A 13,164-nucleotide genomic window follows, 5' to 3' on the forward strand; every position below is an offset into this window, starting at 1 on the left:
AAAGCATTTCCCCAGAAAAAGGGAGGCCAGGGAAGATAGAAACAGCCATGTTCTGTGCTCTCCAATCCCCATGCTCATATTTAGAGTAGGCATCTAGACATTCAGCTTTTCTAATACTATAGTACTCCCCAAAGATGGGATTTGAAATATGGGTCGTTCTTAGCCATCTCTGCCACTGCTGCCCTCTGCCTATGTGTGTGGTTGGTTAGAGCAAACAACAGAGGCCACTGAGCCCCAGTGTCAAGTCCTCACTGTCTCCTCCATAGGTTATGGGACACCAGCTCCAAAATCCCTACAGCCAGCCAGATGGGCAGCCTGTAACCGCAGCCCATGCTGTCTTGTGATTGCCTTGAGGCAGTAAGTCCTCCCTAGCCAGGGCACTTATCTCCATCATGGGGAGAGGAGGGTGGCACAGCAGGAAGAGATAGGGAAAGGGCAATCTGGCAGAGACTGGGAAGACAGAAGGTCTGGGGTGAGGGCTGGAGGAATGGATTCCCTAAGGGACAGGAAGAAAGGGGCAGACTCTGGGTCAGTACAGCTCCACTTTGTCCAACTCTGTGTTTGATAGTCACTGGGCTACAAGTTTTCTATTCAGAGATTCCATCAATTGTGGCATCTTAATCATACGGAAGTGGGTTACACCATCACTTTGGTGGCCCTGCATGAATCATGCTTCCAGTTTTCAGCCCTCTGGGTGATGGTCCTCCCGTGGTGACTCAGGACTCCAATATCTGAGAGGCTTTAGCCAACAAGAACATCAGTAAGTGTGATGCAGACTCAGTCAGTCCTTCCCTAGCAAGGCCCACTCTGGACTCAATGAGCCTTCCCTGGGGTTGTCTTCTCAGCCCCTTGCCTCTCTTGCCGAGGCCTCACCCTTCTGTTTGTTAGTGGTTATGCACAGCTTTGGGCTGCCTGAGCTCAGAGTGCTTGTAGACCACAATGCTCCTTCTTGGATTCCCCACTACCCACTCCCCGACCCCCCCACTGTCAAGAGAAGCCTAAGCCACATGCAGCAGCTGTGCAAAAGAGAGCAGGTCACTCTGGGCCACCACTCTACCCAGGCAAGCTCCCAGCTGATGGCCAGCAGCACCTGTCAGCTGCCTGCAATCAACAGAGCTTCCAGTTATCCACCACCCCAGCTAATAACAGATGAACAGAAAATCTGCCCACTTAGGCCCAGTTACCCACAGAATCATGGGAGGCAATAAAAGCCTGCTCTTTAGGGCTAGATGTCAATGAACTTTATCTGTTAAAGGACCAGACAGTAAATATTCTGGGCTTTACAAGTCCTTCTGTCTCTGTTATAACTACTCTCAGAGGCAGGACAGCACCAAGTCGGGAATTAACATGAGTAGATCATCAATTTATCACTTAGACTGATTTAGAATAGTTGGTTAATTTGATGTATTACTCAAAATCATATGTGATCAGCTACTAACCACCAATAAATACTCTAGTGATTTAGGACTATGAAAAAAGCTGGAAATGTGACAAGCACAAGAAGTTGCATATTCTACCATATCATGACATTATCTACTTGCCACTTAATAGATATGTTTTGAAATATAATTTGTCTGGGGCCCCTGGGTAGTTCAGTCGGTTAACTGTTTGCCTTCAGCTCAGGTCATGATCCCAGAGTCCTGGGATCGAGCCCCATGCTGGGCTCCCTGCTCAGCAGGGAGTCTGCTTCTCCTTCTCCCTCTGCCTGCTGCTCCACCTCCCCCTTTTTTAAAAATTTAAATAAAATTCTTTAAAAATAGAAAATATCATATGTCTATCCAATTTAACTTCTACTCCTTTGAAAATGCCCTATGACTGAAGCATCAGCTCAATGGGTAGGGAGAATTATTCCAATCCCCAGCAATAAAAATAAAACCATGCTCATATTTATTGGAATCGGGGCGGGAAGGGGGGATGAAGAGGAATGGGACCCAGCTCAGCAATGGCAAAGTCTGGGTCGCCATTTTGTTCTTAATGCTTACCAAGAAAGGCAGTGGAAACAGCGCAGGTTCTTCAAACAGGGCGAGAGAAAGGTCTACACAAATAAAGAAGTAGATGGCCACTTGCATTGTCCAGTGGTTATAAAAATAGTAAAGTCTGAAGACGAAAAGAATAAAGATGTTTATAAACAAGGAGCAGGAATTGAACAGCATTCAAACTTCCCACGAAGACTTGGTAGATAAAATACAAACTATGGCTCTGGCCACATTTCCTTTAAATTCTAGGGAGCAAGGGACAGTGCTGCATTGAACACACATTACAAAACACTAACAGAAAAAAATCAACATATTATCATCTCTCATAGCACAGTCTCTTAACAGTCTCGAGCTAGGATTAGTACCTTCCTTATGGTGATTGTGACAATAATAAGAGAATACTTTTAGAGGACTTTGAACAGTGACCAGTACAGAGCAAACCCCCAGTTAAAGTGACCTATCATTATGCGGCATGGTAGCCTAACCAATTTTAAAATGTGCATCATCCCATCTCAACATGATAGACTCAGAGAGATCTCGAAGTCACACAGTTCTCTTCCTGGGGGTGGGGGACAGTTCCCCCAAACTGCTCAAAGCTTCCAGGAATGAAGCGTTCATTGCTTTTGGAGGCACTGGAGCTGAGCCCTAATGATAAGAAATGTTTTCTTTTATTTTGAGCCAAATCTTTGCTCTTAGTTCAACCTTTAGGGGTGAGAGAGAAAAGGTGCAATTCTCATGAAAAGAACAAATGTATGGATTACGTCCCAAGGGAACAGAAAATAAAAAAGAATAAAGCTTTTCATTTAGATGGCTCTAAGAGGACAAACCATGTCTAAGAGGAAAAGATGATATGTGTTTTACTTTGGATGTCCTATCTCCTGTTCTGGATGTTCTCATTTACTCATTTATCTGTCTTTAATGTATTTATTGAATGCTTTTCTGTGTGTGAGGCACCATGCTCTTATAACTTAAAAAAACAAACATTAAATTTTAGGATTCTATCCAAATCTATGTGCCATACCCTAGAGACCTCTCAAAATGTTTGTGTAGACAACGTCTTCTGTCTTCTGTTTGGGTTTCACTTCAAGTAGTAAAGGACAGTTTGCTCTATGTGACAGTTTAACACTTTAATTACCTGATGGCCCGAGGAGATGTTTCAAATGGAACATTTCTGTTGTACTGGGCATCAGAAACATAGGCAGCTGCTAAGAGAAGGTCCTCGTCCTCCGTGGGAGAAAGTAAGGAGAGACTATTAGTCAGAATAGGAAAGGACACTTCTCTTTTTCATATGTAAGTACAAAAAGAAACTCGACCCCCATCTCCCTCCCATCCCACTCTTGCCAGAGGTAATCAGGCACTGGAACCCTGCAGTGAGGCTGGACACAGGCATGCTTAACGTTCTTGAATTCAAACATAGGCTCTCAGAGGAAGAAATGAAAACAAGAAAGCACCAAATAGTATACATGTGCTTAAATGGTATATTCATACAAACATATATAGAGCTACACACGCCCATATATAGAAACACAAAGTTATATTTAGGGTACTTGATGGGTGATTAGTTTTTTGTTTTTGTTTTCGTTTTTTTTATTCATAGAGACACACACACACACAGAGGCAGAGACACAGGCAGAGGGAGAAGCAGGCTTCATGCAGGGAGCCCGACGTGGGACTCCATCCCGGGTCTCCAGGATCACACCCCAGGCTGCAGGCGGCACTAAACCACTGCGCCACCAGGGCTGCCTGATTAGACTGTTTTTCAAGGGTAATTTTGACACATGCATTATTGCCTTGCTTGATGACTTTTGAAGCTAACTTCTTCTTAAGGTATGACCCCACTCTATACATACACATAATTTAAAAAAAAATAAAATTGTCTTCGTATGATACAATATATTCTGGACATTTTTTTTCATGACAGTACATATACACCTACCCCATACTTTTTTAACAAATGCTTGTTCCTTTGTAGCAGTGGCTCCCTTTTTTTTTTTTCCTATTTTGAACACAATTACATTGAATATTTAAAAATACATATTACACACATGCATATCTTTATGCCATATGAATGTTTTTGTGGGATTGAGTTGAACTTGTGAATGAAAGGTATTTGCATTTTTTATTTTGATAGATACTACCAAATTGTTCCCCCCAAAGTTACAGCTTTGATATAACTCTAAATGGTACATGAGCATCTTGTTTTCTTGCTTCTCACCAACATTCATAGAGCTGAAAATGATTTATAATATTCAATCAGCCAAAGGAGCATCTTGAGATCTGACTTTACATCTCCTCATGACCAGTACAGTTGAGCCCCATTTGTGATGACTCACATTTCTGATTCTGTATAAATAAGATTTAAAAAACCACACACACACACAGACTAGCTATTTAGACCATCCTATGTACTTCAGGAGAGAACAATCTGATTATCTATTCAATTACTGGAGTTACCTCCTCAAAACATAGACCATCTTCCTGTCTGAGTTGGAATGGAAATCCATCGCTGCTCAAGCAAGTCAATTTTGCAAACACATCTAGTATTCAGACAGGTCAAAGGATTCGAAACTTTATACAAATATATAAAAATACATATTTGTAGGGGCACCTGGGTGGCTCAGTGGTTGAGCATCGACCTTTGGCTCAGGTCTTGATCCCCGGGGATCAAGTTCCGCATCGGGTTCCCCACAGAGAGCCTGCTTCTCCCTCTGTCTATGTCTAGGCCTCTTTCTCTCTGTGTCTCCCATAAATAAGTAAATAAAATCATTTTTAAAATTTAAAATAAAAAATACATACTTGTAGACACAGTAGAACTGCATTTCCTAAATTTATTTCATATTGCAACACTTTAAAAAGTAAATTATATTGCATTAAAAATCACAAACATCAGTTAATTACTAAGATATGTCTTTTAACAGATCTTTCACTCAAGATAATGTTTACATGGCATATAAGCACATGAAAAGATGCTCAATATCATTAGTCATTAGGGAAATACATATTTAAACCACAATGAGATACCACTTCACATTGAGTACAATGACTAAAACTAAAGACTGACCACACCAAGTGTTGCCAAGGTTGTGAAGCAACTAGAACTCTCACACATTGTTGGTAGGATTGGACAATGGTGCATTTACTTTGGAAAACAGTTTGGTGGCTTCTTGGCCATTCCAGTTCCCAAGTATTTACCAAAGAGAGAGAAAGAAAGCATAGGTCTATACGAAGACTTTACATCCAATCCAAAAATGTGGCTTATGTTAGAACATCATTCCAAAGATGTAAACAAATGTTCATAGCAGCTTAGTAGTCAAAAACCAGAAGCAAAGGTCCACAAAGAGGTGTATGGATAAACAAATGTGGTGTATGTGTACTATGAAAGCTTACTCAGCAATAAAAGGGAATGACTTACTGATAAACACAACCAAATGGATGAATCTTAAAATAATTTTGCTGAGTGAAAGAAGCTAACTCCTGTCCCCCGCCAAAAGTACCTACTATATGTGAGTATATAAAACCCTAGTATATGCAAACTAATCTATAGTGGCAGAAACCAGATAAGTTGCCTGGGGACAGGGAGAAGGGGATGGGAAAAGGGATGGGCTGGAAACAGCCATAAGAAAACTTGTAGGTGTGACAGATATGTCCATTACCTTGAGTGTGGTATTAATATCACAAGTTTACTCATATACCAAGACTCATCAAACTGCACACTTTAAATAAGTGTAGTTTATATCAATTATAGTTCAATAAAACTGTTAAAAATTGGCCAGAAAAGAAAAATAAACATTTTGATTAAAAATAGATGTGGAGCAACAATCTCAAAGATGAATTAACTGTTGTAAGAATGAACCCATCACCTCTTGAGTTATATGCCATCTCAGAGCTGGTATAACAATCCTTAAAGGCAGATTATTAAAAACTAAGAAGCACTAGGGCACCTGGGTGACTCATTTGTTTAAGCATCTGACTCTTGAGTTTGGCTCAGGTCACAGTCTCAGGATCATGGGATGGAGCCCCTCATTGGGCTCTGCACTCAGTGCAGAGTCTGCTTGAGATTCCCCCTCTCCCTCTGCCCCTCCTCCTTGATTGTGCTCCAAATAAATAAATAAATAAAATCTTTAAAAACTAAGAGGCACCCTATAAATGTGTTAAACACTTGTCACACATTTTTCTTTTACATATTTAAAAAATATTTCAGTAGGCAATCTATTAATAGCAAGTATTTTTCCATTGAACATCCCAAACACTGAGGAACAGTAGAGTTCACCAGGATATACTTAGAAATGTTTTAGGTAGAAAATGGCTAGTATCAACAAGAGCTTTTTTTTTTTTTTTTAATGAACGCACACTAATTTTTAAAAATTGCTCACCAGCAATTCCTCGGCGAGCCATACCCTGGGGGTTAGGACATCACCTCAGACATCACCAGGCTCCCCAAACTGAATGATATAAGCACCATGGCACCTCTTCCAACTCCCTCCTTGCCATCTGAACTCATGCCTGTTATGTTCAAATATGCTGATATTTTCAACCACAGCAATACCTTTGCAATGCTTCCGAGCTTTCCCATTCTTAGCTATTCCATTTTTGACACCTGTCTCTTTTAAAATCTCATCTGCTCTGTCTTTTGCCTCTACTTTCTTCCCTCTCTCCATCCTATTTGTTTGCAACTTCTAAGGCGCCTGCCCCTCTTTGCATGGGAAGAAGTTCTCTCAACAAGCAAACTTACTGTAATGAGCTTTCTCACTAGTACTAAGGCCATTTGGATCTTCCCATAAAACAAATCATTTTCATCCAACTCAAGAATGTGGCTGTGTTAGACATGCTGTTTCAAAACTGCATACTTCAAGTTTCCATGCGAACCGAACCACTGCCTATGTCTTACCATGAAAACAAGCAAAGACTGAAAAGCAGTATTCCCCCAGATGTAGCTTATAGATGGCTTTGCACCTCAAAATAGTTGCCCTGGCCCTGAGGAGGCACCAATGTCTGCCTGGGTAGCAGTTCTGAACTCCCACAGCACATACCACCACCTCCAAAGCTTTGTTCCAAAAGATCCCGTTGCCCAGACCAACTGCATCAGAACCTCAAGGAAGTGAGACCCAGGATGAATCTGTGAAGTTCCCAACATGCAGGTAAGATGGATAATCACTGGTCTCAATATGTCCTTTTTGCTACTGCTTCTTGTATGCTTTGTTTTTTGTTTTTATTTTTTTATTTTTTTAAAGATTTTATTTATTTATTCATGAGACACACACACACACACACACACACACACACACACACACACAGGCAGAGTCATAGGCAGAGGAGGAAGCAGGCCCCATGCAGGGAGCCTGACGTGAGACTCGATCCCAGGTCTCCAGGATCACGTTCTGGGCTGAAGGCAGCGCTAAACTGCTGAGCCACCCGGGCTGCCTTGTTTTTTGTTTTTCAAATATTTTATTTATTTATTCATCAGAGAGAGAGAGAGAGAGAGAGAAAGAGGCAGAGACACAGGCAGAGGGAGAAGCAGGCTCTATGCAGGGAGCCCAACATGGGACTTGATCCCGGGTCTCCAGGATCACGCTAAACCGCTGAGCCACCTGGGCTGCCCAGCTTCTTGTATGCTTTGTATTCTCATGGCACTAGGGCAATAACTGACTTCTCTGGATTTTCCTTCTCTCCTCTTCTAACTGTGACATTTTCTTTCCTCTCCCCAAGATTGGAAAATGTAGTTAAGATTTTTGGGTTTTTCTCCTCCAACCTGCTCAATCCTGGGAAACTTCATTCTGAGGAAAGGTGAATAACTTAGAATTCCTTAAGCACAGCAGGGGAGGGAATGATCATTTCCAGAAGCCTTAGTAGTGAGCTAGGAAGTTCCTCCCCAAAGCCCCCAGTGTAGGAACAAACAATGGGAAGCTCCAGACACCTTTAAGTCAGACAAGAACCTTGACAAAGTTGTGAATAGAAGGGCTTTGAAAAAAAGCCAGTGTGTTTTGTTTCGATATATAAGAAAATTAACCTAACTAACCATAAGCTAAGGTAAAAAGAAGTTACCATAAATGTTAAGGAATATTCTCTCCCATCTCAGTTTTTCCCTCTACCAGTATATCTTCAGTCCATGTCATCCTGCCTCCCTTCCTTCCCCCCACTGGTTATGGGCACACTGATGCCTGGAATGGAGCTGATCCCTGCTTTCCCACGCAACCTCCATTCAAAAGCTTCTAGTGACTTCTCTTTGCCAGGAGTGCCTGAAGAATCAAATGTAAAACTCCTGGCTTGGCATTGAGGGACTCCACGATCTCCCCTCTCTCCAACTTTGTCTCCCTTATTTCCCTCCGTAGCCTCTTCTCCAGCCAAAACTAGTGCATGCATTGTCCACTGTCCCACCGCCAACCCCACTTCCATGCCTGATCTCTTGCTCACCTAAAACCTGGAGTACCCTTTCTAGAACTTTCCTTCATTGGGGGCCCACATCAAATCTCACTTCCTCCGTGAAGACTGGCAATACCAGCAGCTTCCAAATCCAAAAGGAAAGACTGCCAAAAGAAGCTGGAGTTATAAAGTATACTGTGGGCATTTTACATAAAAAAAAAAAAAAAAAAAAAACCAGCTAGCTGCTAAGGGTAAGCTGGGGCATAGCAGTCATGGTGAGACAGTGAAAGAACAGGTGGCAGTTAGCTGTTAGTATGAACACCTCATGTCCCTCTGTGCAGAGAGACCAACAACCTGCAGGCCAAGGGCAGCCTAAAGATGTGTTTTGTTTGGCCCTGAGAGTGCTTTATGGATGCTGGCTACTAATACAAATTTTTTAAAAAACTGGAGCTTACACAAAAATGTGAAACTTCTGGTTTCTCTTTGAAAGGTCATAACATCTGGCAATGCTGAGTTCTGTTTCAATATGCTTTTGCTACCCACCCTGATATTCAGGTCACCTGAATAAACACTCATTATTTTTTCAAATTCTGTGGGTCAGCCAAGCAGTCCTTCTGGTCTAGGCCAACGTAACTGATCTGTGTGGTCATCTGGAGGAGATGGCCTAGGACAGCCGCACTCACATGTCTTGGCCATGTGTACCATGCAGCGGGCTAGCCAGGGCTCTTCCAGATGCTGGTGGTCAAAGGGTTCCAAGAAGCATCAGGAGAGTAAGCACCAATGCTCGAGTATTTTTCATGTCTCTGCTTGTGTCACATTGGCTAACGTCCCACTGGCCAAAGCAAGTCTCATGGTCGGGGTCTCAAGGGCTAGAGAAATTGACTCCATCTCCTGATGTAAAGAATTGCAAAGGCTCATTGCAAATGAGGTTGTAGCCAGGATGGGAAGAGTCTGTGGCCATTTTTGCAATCTATGATAGCCCCTGTAGCTATAACCAACTGGAGGTGGATAACCAAGGTCTTCTTCAGGCAAAAGACATGCCCTCTATGTCACCACAAGCCCCACTTTCCTCTCCAGCTGAGTCATTCTCACCTAGGCCACTGGTTTTATGCCCCTCCCTGGCCCCTGTGGGCACTTCAGCTTATGACCACCTGATTTTTAAAATTTATTTATTAATTAGAGACAGAGAGAGGCAGAGACATAGGCAGAGGGAGAAGCAGGCTGCCCTCCAGGAGCCCAAATCAGGACTCCATCCCAGAACCTTGGAATCAGGACCTGAGCCAAAGGCAGATAGATGCTCAGCCACTGAGGTGTCCCTGACTACCTGATTTAACTAATACTCTCCCAAGCCTTCCTGGTTACTCCATTTTCCTCTTGCAAAAAACTTCTCTGCAAATCACTATAAGGGAACACTAGGAGACCAAGAGCCTGAAGACAGGCAATCTAAAACTTGAATGAAAAGTTTTAAGAATAAGAACATTCAAAGAGAAGCACAGAAATATCAAGAGGTAATCACATATAGATCACAAAGTAACAGCATACAGGACATGGGCTCTCAGCCTCTGCTGCACTTTCAATACTTGGTAGCTTTAAAGTTACTGTTACCCAGGCCACACTCAGACCAATTAAATCAGAATCTCTGGGGTAGGGCCCAAACCCAGATACATTTCTCAAAACTCTCCAGGGAATTCTAAAGAACAGTAAGGCTGAGAATCACTAGCATTGGGTTATTTCAATTTCAAAGCTGAAAGTGTTGGTCAAAGGAGTGGATTGCCATCTTAGAATCTTCCCAAAGAAACACCAGGCAGAAAAAAGGTTCTAAAAAACTGCTTGAAAGGAAAGGGTGGATATGCATTTCAGATGACTAGGTAGTTTTTTATTAAGTGACCCAAACTAACCATGTCATGGTAGCTACCAAGTGTCTCAGGTCAGAGCCTTGCTTGGCTCAATGACTCAATCATCACAGTTATCTCAGAAAATGGGGGATTCTGCTAGAATTACCAGTTGGTACCAGGCTCCTCACTTTTTATGCCTGCCCGCCTGGGAGCAGTCTTTGAAAGATGTTGAGACATAAGTATGTGATTCCTGCAGGCGTGCATTAAGCCAAAAGCCTCACCCAGGACTTAATCAAGACTCTGGGCTATTTTCAACCCTTCTTGCATTTTTTGAGGTCTCAAGTTATTATTAGTTTCTTACATTCTTCTCTTATTTAGACAAAGAAACATTACACAGAAGGAGGACAGTGACAATCTCAATCTAAAAAGATGTTCTTGTCACAGAACACTCTGGTGATCACAGGTCCGTGGCTGTGCAGTACGAAGAGAGCACAGCCTGGGTTGGGTCAGAGCTAGAGACCAAGAATCCTTCCCCTCCTCTCTCTCCATGACCTGCTTTCCTCTCCCCTAAGGAGACATAGTAGAATTCGCCTGTTGGAAGTGGCCAGGCCTCTTTGAGAGACCAGCAGGCCAAAGAGGGAGGCCAATGCACCGGGCAGGGCTTTTCAACCCTACACAAGGAGCCAGCAGGCTACAGGGAGCCCTCCGAGAAGAGGCAGGAGCGATACCAGAAAGGCCAGAGCTGAAGAAGCCAGCTCAAGAAGGAGAGGAAGGGGGGAGTAAGGCACCCTTCACCTCCCACACGCTTGCACAACCCGAAGGAAATGAGGCACACATGAACGTTCCCAGCCGCCTGAAGCTTGGCTGTCATCACACTGTGTGCCAGGCACTGTGCCCTGGGCCTGACAGGGCCTCAGACTCCTCTAAGGGGATGTGACCTGTCATCTCCACCTTACAGCTGGGCACACCAGAGGCTCCACCAGGTAATGGGCCCCCTCATCCTGTAATTCACAGTTAGGCTTTTTCTGGATCAGAGCTGGGGCTCCAAGGACTGGAGTTCTGGCTCCCTCAGCACTCGAGTTTTCTTATTCAGTGAGAGGAAACAGCCCAGGAATGGTTTGCTGGGAAGCTCTACGTCTTCCAAAGTGCAGAGCTGAGCCCAACGCCTTGGTCCCGCGGGGATCAGAAGAGCCGGGGCTGCATCAGCAACTCCCAGCCCCACATCCTGCAGCCTTCTTCCCGGGCGTTTCCTGCAAGGGGACCCTCGGATGTTTTTCTGCCGCCATGGAGCACAGTGCGGCGAGCACGGGCCACCCGCACCCGGGAAGCGCAGGGGCGCGCGCTGTCTTGGCACGGGAGCCCCGACGCGGGCCGGGGGCGCGGGTTCAGCTCGGCCTACGGACTCCGGCGCGCAGGGCTGCGGCCCGGGGCACCCCGGGGCATCCCGGGGCACCCCGGGGCGCGGATGCCGAGAGCTCCCGCCGCCTGCGCGCTTCCCAGCGGAGCGGCCCGGCGCCAGGGCTCCCGCGGCCCGGAGGACGGACTCGGCCCGGCGGGCGGTCTCGTCCCTGCGCCCCGCGCCCCGCGCCCTGCGCCCCCGCAGCCCGCGCCGACCTAGCGCGGGGTCCCGGGGCTGGAGACCCTGCCGTCGGCGCGCGCTGCCCGCGCTCGGGGCTCCCGCTTACCTCCCGGGCGGGCGGCTCCTCGGGGCGCTGCGGGCGCAGGCGGCGCACCCCCGCGGCTCGGCCGGCCCCGGGCATCTGGGCGGCGGCGCGGGGCACCGGGATGCGCGAGCGTCGGGGCCGCGGCGGACTCTGTCCTGGGGCCGCGGCGGACTCTGTCCTGGGGCCGCGGAGGCCCGCGCTGGGCGCTGCGCTCGGCCCTTCACGTGACCACGGCGGGGCCCGCCGCGGGGCCCGGGGCTGGAGGACCGGCGCGGGCGGGGGCGCGGGCGGGCCGCCGACGGGTTGGGAGGCCACCCTGGCTTAAAGCCCCGGCCGTGGAAGCACCAATAAAATAGTCGTTTAAGAATTAAATGGGTTAATACATATATACTCAGTGGCTGGCCGTGGCGAGGCCCCGGTGAATTCCCCTCCCCGTCCTAGTGGAGCCTCCTAAGGCAGATACCTTTGGAGAAGGGGCGCAGACCCTCCTCCCTTCCCCCAGGGTCCCCATATCCAGCTTGGCCTGGAACTCAGGGTTGCCAGAACTGATGGATTTTCCAGAGAAAGCAAAAATGTAGATTTTTCCTGAGACCGTTCCTGATTTTTTAAAATGCTGATCATGCATTTATTATAACAGTGCGTATAAAATACTCGAGGCCAATTCTGACATGAGCCTTGGCCAACAGGGTAGATGGTCCCTGGCTCAATACCAACCAACTTCACTGACACTTTCCAGAGAGGGAGGAGGCCTGGCAGGGCTGGGACTGGCCCTGGTCACCCAGCAGGAAGCATGGTGGTTCATCAGGACTCTGTGCTAGGTATTGACGGCTTCCAAGGTCCAACTCCAGAACTACAAGCAAGCAAGCAGATTCATGCCCCACTTCTACCCTCCACCAAAAGATTCCACTTCCTGATCCCTGGGACTGTGAATCTGTTTCTTTTACTCCTCAAGAGAGATTTTGAACATGTAATTTAGGTCACTCATCGGTTGATCTTAAAATACAGAGATTATGGGCGGGTTGGGTGGCTCAGCGGTTTAGCGCCGCCTTCAGCCTAAGGCCTGATCCCGGAGACCCGGGATCGAGTCCCACGTGGGGCTCCCTGCATGGAGCCTGCTTCTCCCTCTGCCTGTGTCTCTGCCTCTCTCTCTGTGTCTCTCATGAATAAATAAATAAAATCTTTAAAAAAATACAGAGATTATCCTGGCCCAATGGAATCACATGAGCCCTTAAAAGCATCAGACAGAGAAAAGCAGAGGGGGAGGTGAGAGATTAAAAGTCCAGGAAGGGTTCAATGTGCCTGGCCAGGATTCTACTGCCTTTAAGATAG

General features: G+C 46.0%; 1 protein-coding gene across 2 annotated transcripts in view; it reads right to left on the minus strand.

The window, feature by feature from the left end:
* Nucleotides 1-11,993, minus strand: part of LOC140601417 (two pore channel protein 2-like) — a 39,866-nt gene extending 27,873 nt beyond the window's left edge. Inside the window, exons 1-3 of one of the 2 annotated variants that reach the window (XM_072770279.1) lie at nt 11,857-11,992; nt 3,112-3,200; nt 1,983-2,097 (exon numbers count right to left, since the gene is read on the minus strand). In XM_072770279.1, the coding sequence (XP_072626380.1) occupies nt 1,983-2,097; nt 3,112-3,200; nt 11,857-11,931 (279 nt within the window). In that variant the 5' untranslated portion in view covers nt 11,932-11,992. Of the gene's footprint in view, nt 1-1,982; nt 2,098-3,111; nt 3,201-11,856 lie in introns of both variants that reach the window. The other variant, XM_072770278.1, reaches the window with a different exon arrangement.
* Between the last annotated feature and the right edge of the window lie 1,171 nt (nt 11,994-13,164).

Source organism: Canis lupus, chromosome 12 (assembly GCF_048164855.1).
Source record: "Canis lupus baileyi chromosome 12, mCanLup2.hap1, whole genome shotgun sequence".
Classification (NCBI taxonomy): domain Eukaryota; kingdom Metazoa; phylum Chordata; class Mammalia; order Carnivora; family Canidae; genus Canis; species Canis lupus.